Below are 27,976 nucleotides of genomic sequence, written 5' to 3'. Positions count from 1 at the left end.
TGCAGGGGACACGGGTTTGTGCCCCGGTCCGGGAAGATCCCACGTGCCGCGGAGGGGCTGGGCCCGTACCGCAAAAAAAAAGAGAACAGAATGAAGAAAATATTATAACAATATACTATATGATTATTTCATAATATAATAATAATAGAGCATAATAATAGAAAGCTATGGTGATTATTTCCATTGGGCTGGCAGTTGTGTTAATAGAAGAAACAAAGAAAAATCATAGGGTAGCCTAGCAAGTACATTTTCATTTGGTTTACCTCTAATTCTTCAATTACCATTACATTTGATAATTAGTATTTTTTAATCTTACTTTAAACTCATGTGGTTTTGATTAGAGGTGATATCTTTCACATGCCATTTAGAAAGTATACACTTTTAAACTCTGTACAACAAAGTATATATAATCCAATAAAATTATATGAATTTATTCGTGAATCCTATAACTGAAGCTGTTGAATATTCATTGCATGGACTTTTTCATATTGATGGAATTCTTGAAAAATGTTGACATAATTTTAAATGTTTTTGTAATAATTGTTATTAAATTACAGTATCTATATACTAAATAAGTCCTGCTTGTTTGGTTTCATATATAAATTATATATACTTATTTTAATGGATCGGGAATTTCTAATTGCTTCATCTGATTTTTTAAGTACCTAGAGGGATAAGAACCACAGTATTTTAGGACTCTATTATGAGATAGTAGGTGTAACACTAAACTGAAAAGGAAAAAGAATTGTCTTTAGGTCATTTCAAACTATTTCTAGTGAATATACAATGAATGTTTATTAAAAAGCATAATTCTGACATACCTTTTTACAGTAGTCTCATCTCCCATTCATTTAGGAGTGGGTGTTTGTTTGTTTTGTTTTTTTACATTTAAGGCTCCTCCCTAGCTAGAACATAGTACAAAACTTTATTGCAAACAAAACAAAATTGTTACACTCTTGCATTCATGGTTGAAACTACTTCCAAGGCAAGCAGTTACTTTCATACTCTTGTAAGAAACTTTTAATGCTTCTTTTTTAGTTGTTAGTTTTTGCTTAAATTCTAGATTATAATAATTTTGACAGTCTGTAATATCATATGAGTATATTTCAACTTTCTTTTGGAGTTTATGTATCTGATGTCTTCTTACTGAACTTTTCTAGACACTTTATTTTTAAAGATTAAGATATCACTATTTCTGATATTATTTTGTGGTTGCTTTCTAATAAGTATAATGATATAATTTTATATTACATTGCCATTATAAATTTGTGAGCTTGTGTGTTGTTCCTTATTGTGTTTTTAAATATTTTTAATTTTGAGTTCTCTTTTCCTTTTAATCTAGGTCATATCCTGCAATCTCCATCAGCCAATGTGCTCCCAACCCTTCCTTTCCATGTCCTTCGTAGCTTGTTTAGCACTACACCTTTGACGACTGACGATGGTGTGCTTCTGCGGAGGATGGCATTGGAAATTGGAGCACTACACCTCATACTTGTCTGTCTCTCTGCTCTGAGCCACCATGCCCCACGAGTTCCAAACTCTAGCCTCAATCAAACAGAGGTAGGTTCAGTTGTTTTTATAAAGAAGGTGTCATTTTATTTATATCTATTTTTGGCTGTGTTGGGTCTTCGTTGCTGCGTGTTGGCTTTCTTTAGTTGAGGGGAGCGGGAGCTACTCTTCCCTTTGGTGCATGGGCTTCTCATCGCGGTGGCTACTCTTGTTGTGGAGCACAGGCTCTAGGTGCGTGAGCTTCAGTAGCTGTGGCACGTAGGCTCAGTAGTTGTGGCTCACGGGCTCTAGAGCGCAGGCTCAGTAGTTGTGGCACACAGGCTTAGTTGCTCCGCCGCATGTGGGATCTTCCCGGACCAGGGACTGAACCTGTGTCCCCTGCATTGGCAGGTGGTTTCTTAACTACTGTGCCACCAATAAAGTCCCAAATGAGCTTTTTAAAGATGTCTTTTAGAATAGTATCAAAAATAGAAAATGTCGGACTTCCTTTGGGGGTCCAGTGGTTAAGACTCTGTGCTTCCAACACAGGGGGCGCGGGTTCAATCCCTAGTCGGGGAACTATATCCCACATCCTTTGGGTGGCACGGCCAAAAGAAAAAGAAAATATCTATAAATAAATCTGAAAAAGATGTGTAAGACATCTCATAAAATATATAAAACTTTTTAGAAAGACAGTTATTAATTAGACTTTAATAAACTGAAGCATCTGTCCATGTTTACCTCTCACAGAGTAGAAAATACGGCATTTCATTAACATTTTTTTTTTTTGACCGTGGCAAAAATAAAAAAGGAATACAGTGAACAATAGCTCAACGGAAAAAATATCAAGGCATCACCTAACAGAGACTGTTTTAGGAAATGACACCAAATAAGAAGGAAGAAGATAAATTATTAGGAAAAATAGTCCTTGTTCAACCGTTAATTTAGGAAAATAATTTCAGTGATTCTGATATTAGCCAGTCTCCAAGCAAATCTGTCTTTAACTGGAAATCTGACAAACTTTGAATAAAATCTTCAAATATATACGATTTTCTGATTTAATCTTAGTTTGATACTTCAAAAACACTTCAAGATAACAAAGGAGTAATCACTCTTAAGAGTTTTTGAAGTTTTTCAAAAACTTCAATGTATTCAAAGTTTAATTTAGTTTTAAAATTAAATAAGCATGCTTTATATAAACTGACAGGTGATTATTAGATTTCTTAGCTTCTTTAGCAATGGCAAAACAGGGGTGAGCCAGTCTACATTACTCAGTTGAAGTTTCCTTTAATTGAAAACATATGACACCATTATAGATTCATCCTAAATGATTTGGCTCATATCCCTATTCCTTTCACTGTTTTCTCTGTTTAATTTTGAGTTATTGACTCTTTAGGCCCTAAAATGCTTTGACCTATCCCTGGGAAACATTGTTAAAGTTTCATTTATCCTTTTTAAAAAATAATTAATTAATTAATTTTTATTTTTGTCTGTGTTGGGTCTTTGTTACTGCGGGCAGGCTTTCTCTAGTTGCAAGGAGTGGGGACTACTCTTCGTTGCGGTGCGTGGGCTTCTCATTGCGGTGGCTTCTCTTGTTGTGGAGCACGGGCTCTAGGCGCGTGGGCTTCAGTAGTTGTGGCCCACGGGCTTAGTTGCTCCACGGCATGTGGGATCTTCCTGGACCAGGGCTCGAACCCATGTCCCCTGCATTGGCAGGTGGATTCTTAACCACTGAGCCACCAGGGAAGTCCCCATTTATCTATTCTTAAATATAAGCATTTGTTCCCCATTTTTCCCTTCCCCTAACCCTTGACAGCTATACTTTGCATTCTGTCTCTGTTTATTTACCTACTCTGGATATTTCATATAAATGGAATCATACAACGTGTTACCTTTGTGTCTGTCTTCTTTGACTTAGCATAATGTTTTTGAGTATCATCCAGGTAACATGTATCAGAACTTCGTTATTCCTTATGGCTGAATAATATTCCATTGTATGTATAAACCACAGTTTGTTTATCCATTCAGCCATTGGTGGGCTTTTGGGCTGACCCTTTGGCTATTGTGAATGGTCTTGCTATGAACATAAGAGTAACGTATTTGTTTGAGTATCAGTTTTTATGTCTTTGGATGTATACCTAGGAGTGGAATTGCTGGGTCACATTGTCTTTCTTTGTCTAATTTTTTAAGGAGTGCCAAACTGTTCTCCATAGCAGCTAAACTATTTAAATTTCTACTGATAAATTTTTGATGATAAATGAAACCAAATAGTAATACATTTTAATTTTTTGTTATAAGCCGCCAGTATCAAGCTCTCACAACCCTACATCAACAGAAGAACAGCAGCTCTATTGGGCCAAAGGGACTGGCTTTGGAACAGGCTCTACAGCTTCTGGATGGGATGTGGAACAAGCCTTAACTAAACAGAGGCTGGAAGAGGAACATGTTACCTGTCTCCTGCAGGTATATTTGCAAAGTTGACATTGTCAGTGATAATAGTTAAATTTTTTGTTGTTGTATTGATTTTTAACTATTGTTGACTATCCATCTCATCCTAAGCTACTTTTATACAGCCCATTGTACTCCTTGCTCTCAGTACATTTAAGATACTGGACAGAGATTTCTCTTCCCTACTTGTAACTCTAAATTCTTCCCTCTTAGCTTCTTCACTGAGAGGAAAGTGACAAAGATGAAATTATCAAATAACTGGACTGTGCCATGTCTGCTTTCTTCTGGTCAACTTCTCATCTAAAGTGCTATATCTGGACTCTTTAAAAAAATCTATTTTTTATATCTTTGTTTCTCACATTGTTCTATAAGTTTTCTAGAACTGGGCAAGGTGAACTAGCTTATAAAGTCTTCAGTACCACAGAAATGAGAAGAGTACGTTCTTAAAGATTAGCTTTTGTTCCTGGATCAACTAATTGACTAAAATTAGTTGTCCATTTTTTTTTTAGAGCATTGGTGAAGTCTTTGAACATAATTTTTGCAGTTCTAGGATGATAAGCTTATTCTTGTATAAAATTCTAAGATTCCATCACCCTCAAACTATAAACTGAATCTATTCAATGAAATAAATAATCTCAGAGTTGCTACTAAGCTTTTAAGTTCATGTTCTTAGGTGGATTGCTTCTGTATATCTGGTCATACAGTACATCATCATGGAAAGCATACCCTCTTTTGAAAATCTAAAGAAAAAACGTCATTTTTAAAACATGTAGTATGAGGCGTTGATTGAGTTGAAAATACATTCTCTTGGTATTCAGATTGACTAACATAAAATATGGGCTTTTAAACTACAAAGATAGAACACAGTTTAAATCCAACAATTTTTATTTTTAGGTTCTTGCAAGTTATATAAATCCTGCAAGTGGTGCTGTAAATGGAGAAGCTCAGTCATCTCACGAGAGTAGAGGACAGAACAGTAATGCCCTTCCATCTGTTCTTCTAGAGCTTCTCAGTCAGTCCTGCCTCATCCCAGCCATGTCATCTTATCTACGAAATGACTCAGGTAAATCACACTGTAACTAGTCCTTTGAAATATCTTAGTGAATGATTACTTTTGTTTACTTATTTTATCATTATCAGTTTAAATAATAAGGTTCAATTGGAATATTTGAAATTATCCTTCACTGATATATATATAGGTATGAGTTTGATGGATTTATTTCTTAAAATTATTTGAGAAACAGTTGTTTTAGGGGGCCCGTAATTTGTTACTATGCAGTCATCTATAACATAAATAAAAGTTTTCATTATCCCTTTGTTTTCAACTGTGAAAATACATTTTTTTCTTTTAATAACCTGTAACTGAAAATGATAGGGCAAAGGCTAGCAGTTTCATGACAATATTCTGATCTGAATACGATTAATTGAATTTCTATGTGTTTTTAATGTTTTTCTCAAATATTAGAATTTCAGACAGTAGTTATTTGAAGAAAGGCAGATAGATGAATTATTCAAGTCCATAGATACTTGACAATGGGTATTAGTTTTTACAAATTCAGTAATAAAAGTACCATAGTTACTTACTTTGTCAATATACAATTGATTATTGATTGAAACTAGTTCATTATTTTCTTGATTGTGGAATTATCTTCCAAGAAATGTATTCTTTTCCTAAATAAGAATAGAAAGTTTATGTTTTATTTAGACACTCAGTGACATACAAGTATTGCCAAGAAAAACAAACAGTTAACATTTCCTTTTAGCCAGGACCTTTAATTTTATTTATTCATTTTAAAATTTAAAATATTTGCTCTCCTTCTTATCTCTGCTTTTATTCATATTCTTACTCAAGAAAATAAACACTTACACATTTAATTATATTATTAAGGAAGAATAGGTAAGGAAAGCAATGGAAATGAATCTTGAAGTAGTTTATTTTGATTTGTGGTAGCAGTTCAAATGCAATTGGATGGATGGAAAATGTACTCGTATTTGAAAAGGGATTACTGCCCATATTCTCCACTTTGAAAAGTTTATTGTGATTCCAAACACACCATTTCCCAGCCTACCTCAAACTTTTTCATAAAAATATTGAGGTGTTATGTAATTGATTTTTTTTTTTAGATTGACCTGTTTGATCCATCAGACTTGTCTTTTTGAAAAAATAGATGTCAAATGCACAATATATTTTTTGATTAAGTAAAATATTTGGAGCTGTAAACTTAAGTATTTCAGATCAGTGCCGCAATTTAACATTAAATCGTTTAGAAAAATTGAACAGAGTAAGATAAGGTTTCTCTTTACTTCCTTCCACATTGTTAAAATATTATTAATCCTTTTACTTTCAAACTATATGACCTCTCAGAAATTTTTAATTTTGTCTTGTTCGGAAATTCAGTCCTTGTGTAACACTGAGCTTTTATCTTTATGGTTCAGAATCAAAAAGGAAATCTGGTATTACTTACTTTTACTGTTTAAAATAGTCTATTCAAGTAGGTGCACTTTCTGTTAAGTGTGTATTTTAATAAATAAGCCTTGATTCTGGTAAACATATGGAATTGCAGAGACTTAAGATAGTCTGTCTTGGAACTACTTTAGAAATTTAACGTTTGCCTTTCCTTTGTGATTATTTTCCCAGAGTAAAGACATTTCTTTGCCCAAGGTTGAGATTTATATGCTTGAATCTGGTACTTTGTCCAGTGGTATAATTTTAATTTTAATTGATAGTGGGCTAATTTTAATTGATAGTGGTATAATTTTAATTGATAGATTTATATTTGAACCACATTTATATTTGAACCACATTTTGTAACCACATTACAAAAATTATTTTGAAATAAGATTTTAAGTTAAGGTAAATTAATATAAAATAATTAACTTAGTTAAGATAAGTAGGTCAGATAATTGGCAGAACACCTCTTAAATGATGTTTTCATTTATCAGAGAAAATTTTTTGGAACTTGGGATATATTCAATCCATAGTTTTTAAGGAACAAGGTATATTATTTAAGTATGCCCATTTAGAATATTCTAAATATGAGTTATAGATGTATTTCAAGAAAATGTAACTTAATATATTAGTAAATATCAATTTTGGTTAAAACGCTAATTTTTAAAGTGACATTTTAAAATCTGAACAAATTATCTAGTCAGTCTTCTCAGAACTTAGTAAAATTCTTATTTTATAAAATTAGTCTTAAGTCCATTTTCCAGTTTTGTCATTGGTCTGTAGAATATTATTTTTGGCCATTTGAGGGGTTGGGATAAGGTAGAGCATCCAATACAGAATCTATTACTTCATGTAATTGTCATATCTTTGTTCTCCTTTAATCCAGAAAAGTTCCCAACTTTTCTTTGTCTTTCATGATATTGACATTTATACAGAATACAGACTATTTTATAGCATATCCAGCAAGTTGGTTTTTAAGTGTGAGAGCAGTGCTAATAATTTCGTGTGAGATGTTATATTCAATGGCTTGCTTACGTTGCTAGCAGATGATATGCAAAAACACAAGCCGAATGTAATAAGCTCTTTCGAGAGCTGTAGTAAAATATAGTTAACTTTTGGGAGATTGGTTCCAGGACCCTCCACCAAAACCAAAATCCACAGGAGCACAAGTCACTTATATCAAATGGCATAGTGTTTGCATATAAGCTCTGCACATCCTCCCGTATGCTCTAAATCAACTCTAGATTACTTATAATACCTAACACAATGTAAATGTTACATAAATAGTTGTTATGCTGTATTGTTTAAGGAATAATGACAAGAAAAAAGTCTACAGGTTCAGTACAGAGACACTCATCATAGACCTAACTACATAGTACACACCAGCAACAACAACATATTTTCTTCCTTTCAGCACATACAGACTGCTTTCATTTAATGAAAGAGAAATACATAGAATGTTTAAAATACAAGTACATATAGAAAATATAGTTATAAATAGAGAAAATATAAATTTTTTCTTTTTCTCACACACACTGTGTTAACACTCACCAAAACCCTGGTTCTTCTCTTTTGTTAACCGTCATGTGATGATGATGATGATTGCTGTCTTATGCCTATGGTGAGGCGACAGATGTGTAGCGTGTAGGTAAGCAGTGAGACATCAGGCTAACTTGAACCTACTGACAGGACATCTGTGTTGGAAGAACCAGCTTCTAATTGCAGATGTTGATACTTTGGAGGAGGTCCAATAATAATGATGTCTTGATGTGTGGAGGTTGTGAGCTGAGGGTCTTGAAGTATTGAAGATCAAGGCTTCACAATTGCAGGTGCTTTAGTTAGAAACATTGTTGTAAGCTGTTTCTTCTTTTCTTTGCATCATCAAACAAATCTTGCAGTGGTTGTACTTATGTTGTTATCCCTCGGGTGACACGGAGGTTTCATTCCATTGGAGGATGTACTCAGGATCATATCCTTTAACAATTCCACCTTTTGAAAAACTGCTGCAAATTTTTCAAGTGTCCAGATTGATAGCCCTGCCTCTTCTAGATCTTCTGCTGCATCATCATCATCATCATCATCATCATCATCATCATCATCATCATCATCATCATCATCTGTCAAGGATTTCAGTAGATCTTTGAGTTCCTTGTTGGGAAAGGTTTCTCTGTGTTCTTCTGTGTGTTCCTTGTTGTCCTCACATCATATCAGTGAAGTCTTCTCCACCAACTTCACTTGCAACATTCAAGATATTCCTGACTTCTGCATCAATAATGGGTAATCACTGACTACCCCACTCGATAATGGCTTCCAACATGCGTTAACGGTCTTGGGCTTTAGGGCATCTGCAGCCTCTGCAATAAGGACAGTTTCATCTATAGTTGTGAAGCTCTTCCATAAATCCACGATGCTGAAGTCAAGGTTAGTATCAAGGGCAGCAGGGATCCTCCTGAAGGTGAAGTGGGTGTAAGTCACCTCAATAATGCACTTGATGATCCATTGGTCAAGTGGCTGTGGTAGTGAGATAGTGTTAAGAGGCAGAAACATCACTTCCATGTTCTTGTTGGCAAAGCAGAGACATTGGGGATGGCTGGGAGCATTGTGAGGAGGACCTTACTGGCAGCCCCTTCTCTTTGAGGTATTTCTTCACTTCAGGAATGAAGCACTGGTGGAACCATCTCAACAAGATGGCTGTCACTCAAGCTTTCTTGTTGCATCGCCAACACACGGGCAGGCAATTTTTGTTTTCAAGGGCCTGGGGATTGTTTGCTTCATAGATGAGGCCTAGCTTGATCATGTGACCTGCTGTGTTGCCACACAGCACCAGTAAAGCTATCTTTCCAGGCCTAGAGCCCCCGCGGCCTGCTTGGTACTGTTATGGATGTAGGTATGATTGGACATCTTATTCCCGAATAAGCCTGTTTCATCACAGTTGAAGACTTTCTCTAGAAGATAGCCTTTCTCTTCTGTGAGTTTCTTGAGCTCTTCTGGGATTCTCCTGTGCTCTTTAAGTTCTTAAGACTGTAGCACTTTCCGTAGCTAGCCAACCATCCTTTACTAGCCTTGAACTTCCTCTCCTCAGCTCTCCTCAACCCCCTCACAGTAGTGCTCATAGAGGCCAAGTGCTTTTTCACACATTGTTTTGCCTTCAACGGGGATATGCTTCTGTGACATGTCCTCTAGTCACAAACTTGATGCTTTCTCAGTCTTTGCAGGCACTTTATCACGAACCAGAGAAACCATTTTTGCCATTGTAAGGACAGCACTAACACTTCCACAAATTTTGACTTCTTTCTGTTTTATTTTATGAACGTTCAGTTTATTCTTATCAGCCTTACCAGTCCACTTTGGCAGGCGACATGCCACTTTTTAAATGATCTAAGATTTTAATTTTCTCGTCAAGAGATAGCACTTTATGTTCCCTCTTAGCCTTTGAGGTGTTGCTTTGACCACTTAATTGCTTTTTAGGAGCCTTTTTTTTTTTTCATAGAAACAAAGGGTGCACACAGCACAAGTAGTGAATGAGTGAGACTTGAGGCGAACAATGCTCATTAAGGTAACTCTGTGTATAAAACAGTGAATTTGAAGCCACAGCTTCAAGGTAGGTAACTGAAACAAATAAGTGATTTATATGTTTGTATTAGGCTATTTTTATCTCTAGTATCATTTTTAAAAGGAATGATAAAAATCTTAAAAGGAAGAAAGTAGTTATTTTCATGAGATTTCTTAGGTAGATAGGAGAATATTCATATGAAGGATGTGCTCATTTTAATTTCTCTCTCCCAACATTCTGAGTTCCATTTGTCACAGCCATGTTATTTTGAAAGCTGCGTTGTGAACGAGGATCATTTTTCCTCAGGCTGCTGTCAGTTACATACACGCTATTGAGTAAGCCTTCGGTTACCCCACTGGCCACTAGATGGCGATCTCATTTCATTGCTAGAAATACTTTGTAAAATTGTATGAATGTGAGAATTAGCAGGTAAAATGTTACTTTAGAGTCTCTCACCCTTATCATTCTCATTCCCGTTTTGGAAAATGACTTGTTCCTGTCTTCAGAAAACAGCACCACTGAGCACATTAAATTACTTGCCATTAATATAGTAGAGCATGCTGGAAACTCTTTATCAAAGTGTTATAAAATCTCTACCTTTTTAGTGCGTGTTTCATAGTGTCAGATTAGGAAAGAGCAAATGAAATCCAGAGAAATTTATTCAGTTGCCCACGTTTTACTGTTTAGCTGTGATGTGGCCATTACTAAGCTCACATATTTTCAAATTTAAAAAAGATATAAATGGATTTTTTCACTATGGAAGAGAGAAATGAATACATGTGATATGTTAAAGGAAGGAATAAAGGAGAACAAGCACAAAACTTTTTTTTTTATTGAGAACATTATAAAGTATCTACTAATTTGGCTTGGTTGTCTTAGCTAAGTGATAGTATATACTAGTATTAAAATTTCCTCTTTTTCATAATATTGGTATGGTAGTTCTGTAACTAGCTATAATGGGACAAAAGCCATTATTGCAAGCTTTCTTATACCACCTGATTTTCCTCAGGAAAATGGATTTTGGGTTAAAATCCAATATATCTTTGGAATATATCTTAGGTTATATTCCTCAAAAATTCAGTATTTAGGTTTAATTTTATGAGAGAATAAAGTTAATTTTGTTGTTATGGCAAATGTCTTAAATATGACCACATTCTTTAAATCCTAAAAAGATCCTTCAGAGTAAACGTACAGTTGGAACCGTTGCTATCTTTTCAGGCCTCAGGGCAGCAAATTCAGGAGGGCCTGTTGTTTGTAGAGGGCTTACAAATTATATTAGTACTGTTACATGAAAATATAGTGGTTTATCAGTAGAAAATATATTACTTTATCATTTACGAAAATAGTTATTTTGCTTGTTTTGTTGATACACATTGCCTGAGAAACAAATAAGTAGAAATTATTGAGCGGTCATAACACATAGTTCTTAACATCATATCCTTATTTATGGTTTTCTTGGTAAAGTTCATTTGAAACTTTTGAGTTATATTGTATTTTATTGCCATTTCTTTACACTGTTTTAATAATGAGTCTGTCAGAAATGGGTGAAGATTTTACAAGATTCTTCTGCTAAGTAAAGTTGCAGGTCACTTGGTTTTTAATTACAAACTGTGTTATAATATGGCCCCAGTTTTCTTAAAAATTATCTGAGCAATACAAATAAAATCTGAAACACTTGCCTGCATTTAATGTATTTTATTTCTGCATATGAGTCAAAAACAAGATCCTGTCTGCTGTTTCATTCTTGGTAAAAGAGTACAGAGTACCAAAATTTTGAGCATGATAGTGGCCACTCAGAGTATCTGGTACACATAAGTGCTCATCAATAAATATTAGTTTCTTTTATCTAGAATTTTCCTGTTTGTCAAAGGTATTCTATTTTGAAATGTCTTTGGTATGGAATACATTACTCTGTCTCTTAAATGATTATGTTGCATAAATTTTATAAGGGGGAGAGGGGTTGCTTAAATTAAAATTTATCTGGTCTCCAGTTGATTTGATTTGTATAGATTTGTAAGGGTAAAATACCTGGAACCTTTTAAAGATACCTTCCTTGTTTACCCAAAGTAGAGTGGTCCTTCTCTTCCTGTTAGTTGCCAGTGTATCTATTGTTTATATTTTCACTTCTCACATTGTAGTCTGTTTATAGTACACACCGTCTTAATAAAATTCCACCTAACCAACCTGCCAAATGAACTATAACTCTTCATTTCTTCTATAAACAACTTGACTTGTGCCATATATATATATATATATAAAATTTCCCATTAATTAAATTGTAAGCCTATTAAGAGTTATATTTGTTTCCAAATTTATTTATGCCAGTTATATTGCCATTACATAGTCAAATATTACACATATTAGATGCTTATATGATAAATTAGTGAAATACTTTTTTTATGTGTGGCTGTGCAGTGTGGCTTATGGGATCTTAGTTCCCTGACCAGGGATTGAACCTGCGCTGTGACAGTGAAAGCGCCAAGCCCTAACCACTGGACCAGCAGGGAATTCCCAGTAGAATACTTTTTAAAAGCATAAAAAGGGAATTGGCTAAAACAATCATTGAATTAGGCTTACATGAGAAACTGTAAAAGATTGTGTGTGTGTGTGTGTGTGTGTGTGTGTATCACGCCCCCAGTATAATATCCTTCTTGCTGAATAGAGCAAGTTGGCCTTGACTTGTGTAAAAAACATTCATACTTTGATATTCTGCCAAAAATCTTTGACCTCTTGATAGGGTTTCCGTTTATTTCATTATTTTGCCCTAGTGGCTGGCTTAACTGCCAACTTCAGCCAAAGTTTAACATATTCTGGGGTTGACATGAATCCCCAAAACAGTTTGTTGGCTAAGGCTTGATTGAAAAGTATAAATTCAAGAAATTAAACAATGGAAAAATTGAAATATTGTGTATGAATCCTTACATACAGAAGTTATTTTTATCAAAGTATTTGTGTAAGACTCATTGATGTTTTCCTTACAGCACTTGTATGTGATAGAGTTATTACTAATTACATATTAAATTCATGGCTCTGCAGTAAAACAACTTTGAACTAACATTTTATTAATGTACAAATATCCTTGATGATATATGCTCACTTAAGATATCCTTTCAGTAATCTCATTTGCAAAGATCTTTATTGCAGAGCCATGTTTTGTTTTTAAATGTATAGTATCAAGGAAGAGTTTTTGGTTTATTCGTTGAGTTACATTTTAGTGAGAATTTAAGATCCTAGATGAAAAAATTCTCTCTTACTTTACTGTACCCAGTGTTTATTTCAGCCTTTTTTAAGAAAACTGTATGTTGTTCAAGTATAATTTCTACAACTGTTGATCTGCTAGGGAAGAAAATAGTTTAGCGTTAGGAAGGTTTATAAGTGTAAAAGTCAAATTATTGGATTGGTACTTTGAAAAATGGAGCTGCCTTTTGAATAAGGTAGTTTACCAGATAGAATATATTTGTTACATGATTATCTTTTAAGATATGTATACTAGCCACGCTAGTTGTAGGGATGTTGATTGCATATAGTTATGGATTAAATTTTAATATTCAGTTACTTGAAAGGATTTTTAATTTACAGAGAAATAATTTAAGGATCTCTGATTGCTTTATTTCCATGTGATATTTCCGTGAAATGTAGGATGACTTTATATTTCAAGTTAGGCAAAGTAGGATGAATAAATTCTTTAATTGAAAATAAATATTTGAGCAATTTATTATTTAATTTTCACATTAGTTTTTGAGTCCACTCAAATGAACATTCCATAAACAAGTATTACTTTATTAGATTGAGTTGAGGTTTTTATACTTTAGGTGGGCCTCTCGTTTTGTATTACTGAAATTGATCAGAGAAACAAAGTCAACACATGCTGAAGAACATCAGAAAAAAACAAGATGCTTTTTCTATGTAGTATTTATTTTCTATGCAATCTTATAGTTACAAATGCGTAACTACCAAAAAATTATTATAAAGCATGCATTTCTTTTGAGATATTAAGTATAAATCCAGAGGAAGACAATGCTTTTGAGAATATTCAGCATTTATTGATACTGAATAAAACTTTATTTTTCTGTAGATTTTGTTAGTTTTCTTTCCCATGCTGAAAAAATTTTCCTTTCCTATATTAGGTAGATTATTAGAGGCTTAAAATAAACATAAATTTAAAAGCAATTGGAATGAAAATGATATATATTCAATATGTACTTTTAGAAAAAAATCCATTGCATGGTTGCTTTTGTGTCTTATTTCTATTACTGGATCTTGTGTGTTTTCTGGCATACAGAAATAAATCTTTATTATCCACATATTCACTGCAGTGCCTAGAGTAGGGCACTTACCCTGGTTACTGCCCTTAGAGCCAGGCACTTGCCCTGGAATGTTTGTCATAATCTTCTGGAAATATTCTTTTAAAGGTTATTCTTAGAAATCATTTTTGTTAGAGCTGGCTTTTGTCCTGAATGCAACCCCATGAAAGAGACTATCAGCTTGTGATATAGATATACACAATAACTACTACCAAGAAGTTAAGTACTATCCCAATAATGCCTAACATGGTCAAGACAGATTCTTCATTTTCTTCTTTCTCTTCTTGCTTCTTTACATCTTCTGTTGTAGTGATGACAGGAGTACCCATTTTCCCCAAAAATTTCTTGGTCTAGAGAAGAAGAAAGTTGACTGTGAAACAAATCCTTAGGAAAGGTATCTTTGAACTATACAGAGAAATAGGAAATAAATTTATTGTACTTGCTTTTGTTGCGTTATTTTTCAGCCTGCAGTTCTGATTTACTCTGTTGAAGGTGGTGGAACATGATAGAAAATAGAGGCATTTTAGTAGAACTTCAAATAATCTATTATCATTTTAACAGTTGGATAGAATAATAGAAAATATAATGAAAAGGCACACAGATACTGTCATTTATATATTCTGGGTGTATATTTAGTAGCTATAAATACATTTTTTAAGTCTTTTATGTATATTTAACTAAGCTGATGTATTTAATGTGAATTACAGTTTATACCTAATATGTATAATCACCACATATTTTAGCCTAAAATAATGAAGTTACTAAATGTCTGAGTTTATTTTTTTGAAGTATAGTTGATGTATGATATTATATAAATTACAGGTATACAAAATAGTGATTCACAATTTTTAAAACTTATACTCCATTTATAGTTTTTATAAAATATTTTCTATAAATGTCCAAGTTCCAAAATAATTAAAAGAGAAGTGTTCCTTACCCTACATTGCATCAGGAATAAAGTATTCCCAGTTATCCTGCTTTAGTCCACAGTAGTGATGAATGGACCTTTTCTCTTTGTGGAGAACTTCTGTTTATACTCAGAGAAAAGGAAGTGCACAAAAAACCTGGACAAACTTCTTTATTGAACATGGCAAATGTTTTCAGTTCTCCAGAAGGGGTGTGTCTTTTCCATTAGTAATCCATGGTGAATTTCACTGTAACTGTTTGGTAAGAATTGATGAGCTTCTGCCAGTAGTCAGCCAAGCAGTAAATGTTTTACATTTTTTCTTAGAATTATTTTTAGCTTTTATACACGCTGGATCATGTGTTTCATGGAAAAAATGACTAATCTTTTTGATTATTTCTTATAAATTTCTTATCAACCTTTAAACTATTCTGTTTTTTTCCAGCCATTTGAATATCCTTTTCCCCATTGAAATGTTGTTTCAAATACAGAAGATGAGAATTTTATTCTTTTACCTAGTACTAGTAACTACTTTCAAATTAGAAAATTTCTCTTACTGAAATAATTATATAGTAGTGTCACACCTGTATCTGTAGTTGTTGATGATACTTCCAAGGTAGTTTTCAAGCATTGCATAATTCAGCAAACAGGCTCATCTGAGGATCCAAAGGATAGCGTCTTTACTTGGTTGGTGGTAAGCAGTAACATTGAACATGCACTTGGCATTTGCTGAGTGAAGAAGTTGCTGCAAGCCACCCTTGCAGACATGGAGTTGCATAACAGTGTCATGCCCCTGCTCTTCTTTGTCAGGCTGGTCACATTTAATCCTGTATTAATGATGAAGTGTGCTGTGTGGAAAAACACCTAAAGTTTTCTGATGAAGTTCTGCATGGCCAAACATAGGATTAAGGAATTCAGGATTGAAACACTTGGTGTATTTTGTACTCGTTTGTATTTCATTAAGAAATTTGTTTGTTAGTTTAAAAGTGCATATCTTAAAAAAGCGAGCAGAAATTAGCTCTCCCTTAGTTTTCCAGATTCCCTTCTGCAGGGATATTCAGACGTAAGTCTTTAAAAGAAAAACACGAGTAATGTAAAATCAGATATGAATAATCATTTTCCGGTTTCCTGGCATAAGCATAGATTGCCGGATGCATTAATATCTGGGTGGAATTTGACATTAAAATGAGCACACTTGTTTATGTAACTGTTGTCAAGAAAAATGCAAATATACAAAACCTTCCTATTTTAAGTTTAAAATGTGTGTCATAAGAAATGGCATAGTACTGAAATTTATTTAAAGTTCTTTGTAAATCAGACCCATAATTTTGTCTTGCCCTGTTTTTACTATTTGCAATCTCATTGTCCACTGCCTATTACCTTGCCTCCACAGCTTTTGCTTGCATCCCTCCTTGATATGAAGAGAGTATCTTCTCTTTCCATAATTTAAGATTCCCAGTTGGAATCCTCTCACTGCTAACTTAATTGAATAAGATAAACAACAATAGCATAAAAAGAAGTATCATGTTTCATTTATTTTAGAAGAGCTGTCTTATTTTCTCTACGCCCATTTATTTCCAGATTTTAAAGTGTTTTAAAAATTATCAACCCTTCATGTTTGTCAGATTCTTTTCCCCCTCTCTTCAGTATTGAGTATCAGCATGGTAGGCTGTCCTCGGCTTTATTCGTATAATGGAGAGGTAGCTTCTCATTTTGTGGTTTTTCTTGTTGTTCTTGATAACTTCATAACCATTTAATTGCTTTTGAAAAATCAACCTGTCTTGGATTACCTGTATTCTTATGTAATTTTAGGTAAAGTACTATAATTTTAGGTAGTTAATTTTTTAAAATTAATAGACTAATATTTTAAAAAATCAATAGACTACTAGTTTAAAAGCAGCTTTGGGTTTACAGAAAATTGAGCAGATAGTACATATCACCACCCCCTTCCACTCATAGTGTCCTGTTACATCTTGTATTACTGTGGTACATGGTACAATTGATACACAAATAGTGACATGACATATTATTTTTAACTAAAGTCAGTAATTTACATTAGGGTTCACTCTTTGTGTTATACCATTCTATGGGTTTTGACAAATGCCTGGTGTTGTGCATTTCACCATTACAGTATTGTACAGAATAGTTTCACTGCCCTGAGAAATTTCCTGTGCTCTATTCATCCCACCCTCTCTCTCCCCACAGTGAAACCTCTGGTGACCACTGATATTTTTCCTGGCTCCATAGTTTTTCCTTTTCCAGAATGTCATATAGTTGGAATCATTTCAGATTGGCTTCTTTTACTAAGCAATATACATTTAAGTTTCCTCCATGTCTTTTCTTGGTTTGGTAGCTCATTTCCTTTTATTGCAGAATAATATTCCACTGTATTGATATATAACAGTTTGTTTATCCAGTCACCTCTTGAAGAATATCTCGATTGCTTCCAGTTTGGGGCAGTTATGAATAAAGCTGCTATAAACCGTCATGTACAGATTCTTGTTACTGTTTTTGTTCCATTGATCTATTTGTTCTTTCGCCAGTGCTACATTATCTTGATCATTGTAGCTTTATAGTAAGCTTCGAAGTCTGGTCATATCAGTCCTCTGACTTTGTTCTTCTTCATTATTGTGTTGGCTCTTCTGGGTATTCTGCCTTTCCATATAAAGTTTAGAATCATTTGGTCAATATCCACAAAATAACTAGCTAGGGCTTTTATTGGGATGATTTTTGTTCTCTGTTCTTTTTTTCATTGTATGCCGCATGGAAGGGGATTGGGGAAAATAAAACACTGTGTGCAATACTTTGATAAATAAGTTTATAAAGCAGTACAAATGGAAATCTTTGGATAACTGGCTACATTTATAGTAATGGAAATTCTAATGTTTCAAATACTTTTAGAGAAATGGAAGCCATTCAAAACGTGAGTGAAAGAAATTTCCAAGACTTCATTCTTTTGCTGGTCTCAAGTTGGAAGAGGCTATATGAGTATGCATTTACATCTATGTTTGCATATATTTGAAAATCAAAACATCATATTAGGGGGAAATGTTTGGAAAGCTTATTGTGTTCTTTGTCTCATATACAAAGTAATATTATTAAGCAATTGAAGAAAATAAACATCCCAGAAGAAAAAGGAGCAAATGGTATGTGAATAAGTACTTAAAAAAATTAATAACAGCTTTATTGAAAGATAATTCACTTACCATACAATTTGTCCACTTAAAGGGCACATTCACTGATTTTTGGCATGTTCACAGTTATGTGCAACTGTTATGACAATCAAATTTAGAACATTTTTGTCAATTTAAAAAGAAACCAGAGGTGGCTTCCCTGATGGCACAGTGGTTAAGATTCTGCCTGCCAGTGCAGGTGGCATGGCTTCGAGCCCTGGTCCAGGAAGATCCCACATGCCGCGGAGCAGCTAAGCCCGTGCGCCACAACTACTGAGCCTGTGCTCTAGGGCCCACGAGCCACAACTACTGAGCCTGTGTGCCACGACTACTGAAGCCCGCGCACCTAGAGCCCGTGCCCTGCAACAAGAGAAACCACCACAGTAAGAAGCCCGCACACCACAACGAAGAGTAGCCCCCGCTCGCCGTAACTAGAGAAAGCCCGTGCACAGCAACGAAGACCCAATGCAGCCATAAAGAGAGAGAGAGAGAGAGAGGAAGGAAGAGAGGGAGGGAGGGAGGAAGAAAGGAAAGAAAAGAAAAAAAAAGAAGAAAACGAAATGAAACCAGGGCTTCCCTGGTGGCACAGTGGTTACTGCCAATGCAGGGAACGTGGGTTCGAGCCCTGGTCTGGGAAGATCCCACGTGCCGTGGAGCAGCTAAGCCTGTGCGCCACAACAACTGAAGCCCATGCGACTAGAGCCCGTGCTCCACAAGAGAAGCCACTGCAGTGAGAAGCCTGCGCACCTCAACGAAGAGTAGCCCCTGCTCGCCGCAACTAGAGAAAGCCCGTGCACGGTAACGAAGACCCAGCACAGCCAAAATAAATAAATTAAATTAATTAATTAAAAAAAACCCCACCATATACACCTTAGCTATCAGCCCTCTTTCTCCTTACCACCCCTCCAGCCTTAAGCAACCACTAATCTACTGTCTCTCTATGTATAGAGAGTTGCCCACTGTGAACATTTCATATAAATCAGATCATGTAATATGTAGTCTTTTGTTTAAATTTTTAATAGTACAGTGTTGTCAAGGTCCATTGATATTGTTTCATATATCAGTACTCGATTTCCTTTTTATGACTGGATAATATTTCACTGTATGGATATCTACTGCATTTTGCTTATTCATCATTTGATAGACATTTGAGTTGTTTATACCTTTTGGCTATTGTGAATAACAGTGAACATGAGTGTACAAATATCTGTTTTCGTTCCTCCTTTCATTTACTTTGTCTGTATACCTAGGAGTGGAAATGCTGGTTCACATGGTAATAAGTTATTCCTTGACTTTTATTTTATTTATTTATTTATTTATTTCCCGGTACGTGGGCCTCTCACTGTTGTGGCCTCTCCCGTTGCGGAGCGCAGGCTCAGCGGCCATGGCTCATGGGCCCAGCCGCTCCGCGGCATGTGGGATCTTCCCGGACCGGGGCACAAACCCGTGTCCCCTGTATCGGCAGGTGGACTCTCAACCACTGTGCCAACCAGGGAAGCCCCTCCTTGACTTTTAAATTACAGCCATCTTAGTGTATGTGAGATGGCAGGTATCTCATTGTGGTTTTGATTTGCATTTCCCTGATGACTAATGATGATGTGTTTGCTGGTCATTTGTGTATCTTTTTTGGAGAATTATCTATTCAGATCCCCTGTACCATAAGTGGGGTCTGGGGAAAAGGAAGCATCTGCCTCTTAGCTCTACTTATCTGAAACTTAGCCACAGCAGCAAGTAGCTGGTGGTAGGATGAGAAATGCTGAGATCTTCCCCTCCTGGGGAGATAATCGTCTAACTCAAGCTAGGGGAAGAGGGAGCTCAGGTTCTACCAGTCTGTGGTGAGTTTGCTTTCTTGCTGAGAGCAGGAAGAGAGTAGGATCTTGGTTCAAATACTTTAGGTTCTTGTTTTTCTTACTGAGTTTTAGTAGACTTTCTTAAATGAATGTTTTCTCAGTTTGTTGTGTGCTCTTTGGACTATTTCTAGGGCCTTGAGTGGTGATGTTTTTTAAAAAATTTGTATCTGTTTCATGGCGGAGCAGGTTCACTGAACTCTTCATGCTGTCAAGCTGGTGCGAAAAAAAAATTAGTTTTCAAAAGCCTAATAAAATTTTTAACCTCTCATTAATTGTTCTATATCCTTATAGTGGGATATTTTGCATCCATTAATTCCTTGAAAGTAAAAATTCAACACATACCTAAATGTACTATATCATGTGCCTTTTACCTGTAACATTAATCAGCTTTATTAAATATTAAATTACACATTTTTTTCTTTATCCAAATATTATATTCTTCACTTGTTTTAAAATTCAAAAGTTTTAAGATGGTATCTAATAAATGGTTGTCTTCCTGCACCTGTCCTCTAGCCGACCAATTTAGCTCCCTAGAGATAATCAATAGTAATAATTTCTTATATTTTTTGATAGAGATCCTGTGTGTGTGTGTATATATGTATATATAAAAAACAAGTAAATATGAATACATATTCTTTTTCCTTACCTTTTACGTGGTTGTTATATTTACTGAAATGGCACTATACCATACAACCCCATTTCTTTCTTTCTTTCTTTCTTGTTTTTTTTTCCCCCTCACACCCATGAGGCTTGTAGGGTCTTAGTTCCCCAATCAAGAGATTGAACACGGGCCCCTGGCAGTGAAAGCACCATGTCCGAACCATTGGACCACCCGGGAATTCCCCATACAACCCCATTTCTATTCCTTGTTCCTCCTGTTCCCACCTTAGGTATTTTGGAATTTGTTCCAATGCAGCATAAGGCACATCTTCATTTTTATGACTGCGTAATTGATATTTAGTAATCGAAACAGCTCCATCTAATGAACATAAATGGATTATTTTGCTGTTATAAACAATGTTGCAGTGACTAATTTTGGTGACCTTGATAATTTTATCTGTAGGATTAGTTTTCAGAATTAACTAGAATTGATGATTCAAAGGGTATGCCAATTTGTTGTTTTGACAGATTGTAACTTGTGCTCCATAGACATTATACCAGTAATGTTGAGTGGCTATTTCCCCACACCTTTCTTTTTTTAAAAAATATTTATTTTATTTATTTATTTATTTTGGCTGCACCGGGTCTTAGTTGTGGCACGCGGAGTCTTCATTTTGGCATGCGGGATCTTTAATTGCAGCATGAGGGTTCTTAGTTGCAGCATGCATGTGGGCTCTGGTTCCCCGACCAGGGATCGAACCTGGGCTCCTTGCATCGGGAGCACAGAGTCTTACCAGCGAAGTCCCCCCGCACCCCATGCCTTTCTAGGAGTTTGATACCAACTTCCTTCCTTTCTTTTGTCTATCTATACATGTAAGCATATATAAATTTTATACATACACACATTATTTTTTCTGCACCAATTGTGAGACATATGTTGCAGATATGATAGCTCTGTTACCCCTAAGTATTTCACTGTTTATTTCCTAAAACACAAAGGCAGGCTACTACATAACCACATTACAGTAACCAAAATCAGAAAAAAAGCATTGATAGAATACACCTATCTAATCATCCAATCCACAGATACCATACATATTTCATCTGTTGTCCCAATTATGTCCTCTATAGCAAAGAAAAAAATTGCTTTTTGTCCAAAATTTAATCTAGGATCATTTAGTAACCTTTTCTACCTTCTTCAGTTTGTAACATTCCCCCAACTTTGTCTTTAATGACCATGACAATTTAATAAAATTTTTTATTATGTAAAAGTTCAAAATATGTAAAACTAGTGAATGTAGCATAATGAACCCCTTTGAGTTCCATCACCAGCTTCATCAGATAAACATATGGCCATGCTTTTCAGTTACATGCTCACTAACCCATTTTTTCCAAACACATACATATATACACATAATAGGTTATTTTAAAGCAAATTTAAGACATGGTTTTATGCAGGCTATAAGTATTAAGCAATGCCTAAAAGCACGAAGGAGAAAGTAAAAATAAATTTTAACCTAAGTTACCTCATGGACCACCATCCAGAAATAGTAATCAGTAACATTATATCTAGCATGTATAGCTAGAAGTATGAACAGACAGATTGGTAATAGAAGATGAGAGTATGAAAATATTTGGAACTTACACAGATTAGCTATTTCTACCAGAATTGGAGAGAAGAGTAAAAGGCTGGTGTTGGGACATCAGCGATTATATACCCAAGCTCTTGTAACTTTTATGTGGGCTAGAATGAATAGAAATTCTACATGGAAGTATTTTTGTCAGTCATAGGTATTCAGCTAAACAATTAGGCTTTGCATGATTTGCGAAGTATTTTTGTTTTGTTTTTACCTAGAGGATTTCTACTCTCAGAGATTTTATTAGTCAAAGTATCATTGTAAATTTGTTTGTTTCTTGTTCCTTTGTCCTACTAGATAGTTTCAGAAAAGGCAAGCATTTGACCAGTTAATATTTATAAAGTTTACTTAACTCTTAAGATGCATTAATTGCAGAATTTGTAATCTTATGGCAAATAAAATTCAGCTGTAATTATATTGACTCTCTAGGTCCTTTGCATTTCCATATATATGAGTCATCTTGTCAGTTTCTACCCCCCAACTAAAAGCCCATTGGAAATTTGATTGGAATTGCATTCAATCTGTACATGAATTTGGAGAGAATTAACTTATTAACAATATTGGGTCTTCTATGAGCATTGTATATCTAGTTGTTTAAATTTCCTTTAATGAGCCTCAGCAGTGTTTTTATACTTCTGAAATTGTCAAATTTATCCCAATTTCATTTTTTATGCTATTGTAAGTTATACTTTTTTTAAAATTTTATTTTCTTGTTACTAGTATATAAGAATACAGTTGATTTTTATTTATTCACCTGATATCCTACTACCTTGTACAACTCAGTAGTTGTGCTACATTCCTTAGGATTTCTGTATAGAAAGATAATCATGCCATGAACATTAAAGGCAGACAATTTTATTTCTTCTTTCCAATTTATATGAGTTTTGTTTGTTTCTTTAAAAGATTTTTTTTTTTTTTTCTTATTGTACTGTTTAGATCTTGCAGAAGTTGTCAGTTTGGGGGAAAGGTGTTCAGTCTTTTCACCATTAAATATGGTGGTTGATGTAGGGTTTTTTTTAGATTCCCTTTATCAGCTTGAGGCAGTTTTCTTCTGTTTCTGGTTTGGTTAGAGTTTTATCATCAATGGATTTTGAATTTCATTAAATACTTTGTTTAGATCTGCTAAGATGATCATATGGCTTTCCTTATTTTGTCTGTTAATATGGTGAATTACATTGATTTTTCAAATGTAAAGTCGACTTTGCAATCCTGGAATAAAAGCCACTTGGTTGTGATTTATTTTACTTTTTTGTTTCTGTGTTCATGAGGGATACTCATCTGTAGTTTCTTTTCTTTCTTTTTTTTGTTGGTAATGTCTTTGTCTTATTTTGGTATCTGGGTAATTTTGTCCTCATAAAATGAGTTGTTACCACTTCCTCTGTTTTCTGAAGTACACCGCATACAATTAATAGTATGTGTTTTTTAGGGAATTCCCTGGCGGTCCAGTGGTTAGGACTAGGTGCTTTCACAGCCGGGTTAGTGCGGGGAGTGGGGGGGGTGTCAATCCCTGGTCATGGAGCGAAAATCCCGCAAGTCACGTGGTGTGGCCAAAAAAAAAAAGTATGTGTTTTTTAAGTGTTTGATAACATTTACCTGTGAAGCCATATGGAGCTTTTTAATGAAAAGGATTTTAAGTAAGAATTCAATTTTTTTTAACTGACGGGGGGCTATTGAGATTTGCTATTTATTTTTAAAGAACTGATTTGGGGGAATTCCCTGGCGGTCCAGTGGTTAGGACTCTGTGCTTTAACTGCCGAGGGCTCGGGTTCAATCCCTGGTCAGGAAACTAAAATCCCACAAGCCGCATTGCATGGCAATCAATCAATCAATAAGTAAGTGGGTTTTTTTTAATGTTTAAAAAAAAAAAAAAGAACCGATTTGGCATTGTTGGTTTTCTCTGTTGCTTATCTGCTTTCCACGGTGACAGCATAGGAGTGGTTGCCTGAAGCTGGCCAGAGGAGGATGATGAACTACAGAGGTGTTTGGGATGATAAAAATATTACGTATCTTCATTTTGACAGTGATTACACAGGAGTGTATATTGTCAGATATCATTGAATATGTACTTAAAATTAGTGCATTTTATTGATTGTAAGTTGTGCCTCAATAAGTTGATTTTGAAAGTTATAAATAATTCATCGGGAAATGATTTTGTGATTTTGCTTGGATTACTTAGAGTTTTGATTTTTTTTTTTAATAACAAGTGCCACTTAAAGTTTCTAGAGAATTAAATTATATTAAGAGGGAAATTTCTTATTTTACCATTTGAATGTTGTAGTAGAAAGCTAAATTTGAGACTGTGCTGTAAGGTATGTTGAAAATATTTAAGATTATGAACTATACCTATTAAAGCTTAAAGGCACCTAGCACTTTTTAGTGTGCTTTAAGGAACCTGTTAGGAGGAATTTCAGGCCATATTAAATTTTTTCCCACGCCTAAAACACTTTTTTTTTCCTCTCTGTTGGTAAATCATGTTAGTGTTTTTTTCTGAAACTGTGACTATCGAGTGCCGTTATATTTCAGTAGTTAAGTGTCTGGACTTCAGAACTGGATGGCCTGTGTGTGCGTCCTGCGTGCTCCACTTCACTGATTATACAGTCTTGAGCAAGTTCTTCATGCAAGTTCTTTCCTATATCAAATCATTTCTTATATTCTTTGGATCGAATAGTTTATTTATATCTCAGAACATTTTAGATTTAATTCTCCAAGTTTATTGTCTTATAATAAGAACACAATATTGCCTCATTTTCAGTCGCATTGATTGTTATCCTGGCAAAGTGTCTGTTATTAAACCCCTAAGACAGTTTTTGTGTATACATAATAACCCTCTGTCACTTTAATGTTTAGAATTACTTAACGTGATGTGATTTAGCAGGTAATTTATATTACTGCTTTTCTAATGTAAGAATATATGTTATTTACTTATTTACTATATTATAAAAAAACATGCTGGGCTTCCGTGGTTGGGCAGTGGTTGAGAGTCCGCCTGCTGATGCAGGGGACATGGATTCGTGCCCCGGTCCGGGAGGATCCCACATGCCACGGAGCGGCTGGGCCCATGAGCCATGGCCACTGAGCCTGCGTGTCCAGGGCCTGTGCTCCGCAACGGGAGAGGCCACAACAGTGAGAAGCCCGCGTACTGCAAAAAAAAAAACAAACAAAAAACGACTATGCTTTCTTATAGTTGGCTTTATTTTTCTGGGAATAGAATGTTGAACAGTGAAGTGTGGATTAGTTGGAGGTAATATTGTAATACGGAGCATAAATTACATTCATAGAACTCCATTCAAAAGAATGTAAGGAGAAACAGCAAATTCTGAGGAAAGTATTATAACTATACATTATTTAATAACATTGGGAAATAATCTTCTACCTCTTAATGAACACGCTATCTAAAACACTAAGTATTTTTCTTTTTTATAGAGGTCAGATTAATTTTTAGGATTAATTAATGTTGTTTGTTGCTTTTTATAACTGGGATAAGATCATAGCTTAGGACTTCCCTGGTGGCACTGTGGTTAAGAATCCGCCTGCCGATGCAGGGGACACAGGTTCGAGCCCTGGTCCGGAAAGATCCCACATGCCGCGGAGCAACTAAGCCCGTGTGCCACAACTACTGAGCCCGTGTGCCACAACTACTGAGCCTGCATGCTGCAACTACTGAATCCCACACACCTAGAGCCCGTGCCCCGCAACAAGAGAAGCCACCACAATGAGAAGCCCGCTCACTGCAACGAAGAGTAGCCCCCACTTGCAGCAACTAGAGAAAGCCGCATGCAGCAACAAAGACCCAATGCAGCCAAAAATAAATAATAAATAATGTTTTTTAAAGTAAATAAGTAAATGTATTTACTGCCATAATGTATTATCTGGACTATTTAATCATTTTTATGTGTGATATAACTAAATAGTTACTTAATTACATTTCTTGCTGTCTCCCCAACTCTGTGCCATTTTCATTTTTTTTTGTTCCCTAAAAGTGCTACACTTTGTACATTGGTGCTTCATGAACATCTACTTTAGTCCACTTACCAACCAAGCAATTAATCTTAAGATCCAAGTAGAAGCTACATTGCTGTGGACTTACTTTTATATTGCACATCTGCTCATTTTATGCTTTCCCCTTCTTCCTTCTTACAGTTCTCGACATGGCAAGACATGTGCCACTCTATCGAGCTCTGCTAGAATTGCTCCGGGCCATTGCTTCTTGTACGTGCATGGTGCCCCTATTGTTGCCTCTTTCTGCAGAGAATGGTGAAGAGGAAGAAGAACAGTCAGAGTGTCAAACTTCTGTTGGTACATTATTAGCCAAAATGAAGACCTGTGTTGATACCTACACCAACCGTTTAAGGTACTATACTTTGTTCATTTCTTTTGACCTTGGCTTTTACTATCTTTTTTAAAATAGCTTTGTTGGTTTTTTAAAAACGATGTATGCTAATTAAACAAACATATGCACAAGCAGTAAATAAAACTACAAAGAAAAAGTAGCCACCAAATCCTACACTCAGAAACGTTTATTAACAGTGGCTTACCAGACATTGCCCTATGCGATCTTATAGCTATAGATAGAGTTTTTCTTAAGTGCTATCACATTGTACCTATTATACAGATAGATGCTAGTTTTACTCAATATTGAGGTGAAAGACACCTTCACTCTCAGTAAATACATATTGCTGATAATGTTCTTAATATTTCTGATTATGCATTGTATATAGATGCTGTATTTTACTTAACCATCTATTAGTGGACATTTGGGTTATTTCTAATTTGTAATAACCTCTGACATACATCTTTTGGGACTTGCAAAAATCTCTGCAGAGTAGATTCATAGAATTAGAACTGTTGGCTTTAGGAATTACTAGTTTCATTTTGATACATATGTTATAATTCATGCTATAATGTTTTTTAGAAGGTAGAGGATTTGGTATTTATTTGTTGAAGTTATAGTAAAGTTAGTATTTTATCTTCATGGAAAATTGAAGTTTTAAATGAATCTTTGGTTAAGTTTATACCTTGCTAGAAATCAGATGGTGAGTCCTCTTATCAAAAACTTTTTTAAAACCTTTTCCTGGTAACCTTTTTCATTCTCTTAGCAGAATCTGTTTAATGGTTGTCAGTTTTACTTAAAGATGGCATGAATTCTGATGTTTGCATAAACATTCAGAATTAGGCTAGAGGAAGCTTATTTCTTTGTTAGTGGTCTTTTGAATCAGTTAATCTTCTTTACCATCTTTGCAATATATTTGTCCTACCTGTTCTCACTTATTTTTTCAGTAGCCTAAAATTTGAGAAACTCAGTATACATCAAATGATGGCAGAGAATTGGTCATTGGAGGAATAGTTTTTGTCAGCTTTCATTTTTCAGAAGAAATCAACTCCTCAGATTATTCTGACTCTTTTAGCTTTATTGTACTGTCAATATCACTTTAAAAACTAGTGGCTCACTGCCAGGCAGTAAGAATCATGAATTAGAGAAGAGATTAAAGAAGACCCAGTTGATAGCGATATAAAAAGCTGTAGGTTCATACTCTTTTACCAGGGAGGGAAAATGTAAAGGTATATTTTCT

General features: G+C 34.9%; 1 protein-coding gene across 1 annotated transcript in view; it reads left to right on the top strand.

The window, feature by feature from the left end:
• Positions 1-27,976, top strand: part of BIRC6 (baculoviral IAP repeat containing 6) — a 238,594-nt gene that overhangs the window by 169,547 nt on the left and 41,071 nt on the right. Inside the window, exons 63-66 of the mRNA XM_060168808.1 lie at positions 1,343-1,560; positions 3,787-3,951; positions 4,831-4,999; positions 26,547-26,757. Of these exons, the coding sequence (XP_060024791.1) occupies positions 1,343-1,560; positions 3,787-3,951; positions 4,831-4,999; positions 26,547-26,757 (763 nt within the window). The remainder of the gene's footprint in view (positions 1-1,342; positions 1,561-3,786; positions 3,952-4,830; positions 5,000-26,546; positions 26,758-27,976) is intronic.

The sequence above is a fragment of the Lagenorhynchus albirostris genome, chromosome 13 (assembly GCF_949774975.1).
Source record: "Lagenorhynchus albirostris chromosome 13, mLagAlb1.1, whole genome shotgun sequence".
Taxonomy (NCBI): Eukaryota; Metazoa; Chordata; class Mammalia; order Artiodactyla; family Delphinidae; genus Lagenorhynchus; species Lagenorhynchus albirostris.
This window is presented reverse-complemented; position numbering and strand designations above follow the sequence as displayed.